Raw genomic sequence first — 1,449 nt, forward strand, 5'->3', positions numbered from 1 at the left:
TTCTAAATCTAATAAAATATAAGAGGAGGATGAAGAAATATTGTTGACCAAAGTCATATAAATATATATATATGATGTGTCTTACAATTCTGACATGAAACATCTAGATAGGTGAAGTCATGGAAGTACAAATCAGAACTATAAGCTAGAAACCTTAAATAAAATTGAACAACCGCTACCAATAAAAGAGGCATGATGATGATATAGCTTTCTTTAGTACAAAGTACTTAATGTTCATTCAAGAACCCTATTTAACAAAGTGCCCTACCTGCCATATGGAAGGTACACACCCCCCCTCAAACTACTATACTTCACTCTCTACCAAATAATTTCAAGTACACCACTCATATATATATATATATCTCCTTCAATAAGCAGAAAATTATTATTAATTAATTAGTTGCTAAGTAGGCTCCTAATGATGGCAGCTTCAGCACTATCAGCATCAATTGTGGATAACAACTGACCCAAACGCTCGCTTAAATCATCAACCTCTCTGTGTAAGTTTTTTATGTAATTGCAAGTCTCTTGCAGCACCTTAGAAGCCGATACCTAAAAAGAAATTGAATATATATATATATAATTACTCAATCAGTCACTATATTTATTATACGTAACATGGTTTTCTATATATTATAAATTTAGAATTGAATTTATTATAGCGGTCAATGCAAAGGGTTTGAATTGAAGTGTATGGAAGAGATGGATGTGCATAGAATTTGGAATTGTTTGGAGCTTAGTCCATAATATACGGGTCAGTATCTGACTATCCCTTATTATAATACATGTGCTGCACGAACCATCTATCATGCCACTATTCTACAATATTTTCCTTCATATATTCACTTTATTTTATTTTTTTATTCTTTTAGTTTCAACTTTCAGGCATCTTCACCATTAATTTATATGTCTATGTTTAGTTTAATAATAAGTGTGATATAACAGAATGTACCTTGTCGGAGCGCCTATTGCGAATCTCTGGAACAAGTTGGCGCAACTTGGAAACAAGCTGGATGATTTGATCGTCGGAGATCCTTGTAGAGTGAGATCGCTGCCTTGATGATCTGCTTCCGCTAGACATGTTTGATTATGGTGTGTGTAATAATGGTTTTGTTTCTAAGATGTGTATATAAATTAAAGCTCTACTTAGCTATATACTTCACTACTTTGCTTAATTGAAGTTCTAATAGCTCAGCTTAGCTTATATTAGTTTCCACAGTTTTGAAAGAAGAAGTAAGATAGCTATGTAAGTATGAAAGAATAGAAGAGAAAATGATAAGTGGAATATATATAGAGAGAGGGAAGGAACACATCAAGAGGGTGAAGGGGGTAAGAGAGAAAGAGAGAGAGAGAATAATCGAGATGAGAAATGTTTACATTTTCTTATTAGAGTATAAAAAAATAAATATAACCATTTATTTTTATTTATAAATAATTAAAAGTTATATA

The 1,449-nt window shown here is 31.8% G+C and overlaps 1 protein-coding gene and 1 long non-coding RNA gene across 2 annotated transcripts; one reads left to right on the forward strand and one right to left on the reverse strand.

The window, feature by feature from the left end:
* On the reverse strand, positions 44-1,327 carry LOC107638136 (transcription factor PRE6-like). Its single transcript, XM_016341307.2, has 2 exons — positions 953-1,327; positions 44-552 (listed from the first exon to the last, which is right to left on the reverse strand). Exons 1-2 carry the CDS (start codon positions 1,079-1,081, stop codon positions 397-399), a joined length of 285 nt encoding a protein of 94 aa, XP_016196793.1. The 5' UTR covers positions 1,082-1,327; the 3' UTR covers positions 44-396.
* Positions 420-1,030, forward strand: LOC110271336. The gene is made up of 3 exons (XR_002361965.1): positions 420-500; positions 646-754; positions 946-1,030. It is a non-coding gene; the product is annotated as an uncharacterized LOC110271336 (long non-coding RNA).

This window comes from Arachis ipaensis, chromosome B04 (genome assembly GCF_000816755.2).
Source record: "Arachis ipaensis cultivar K30076 chromosome B04, Araip1.1, whole genome shotgun sequence".
NCBI classification, from domain to species: Eukaryota; Viridiplantae; Streptophyta; class Magnoliopsida; order Fabales; family Fabaceae; genus Arachis; species Arachis ipaensis.

What these genes read in the sequence shown, in the direction of transcription:
- LOC107638136 (XM_016341307.2), bottom strand. Translation starts at nt 1,081, where the DNA reads ATGTCTAGCGGAAGCAGATCATCAAGGCAGCGATCTCACTCTACAAGG. An exon ending in GCAATAGGCGCTCCGACAAG is followed by an intron (nt 553 to 952) that starts GTACATTCTGTT and finishes ATTTCTTTTTAG; the next exon opens with GTATCGGCTTCTAAGGTGCT.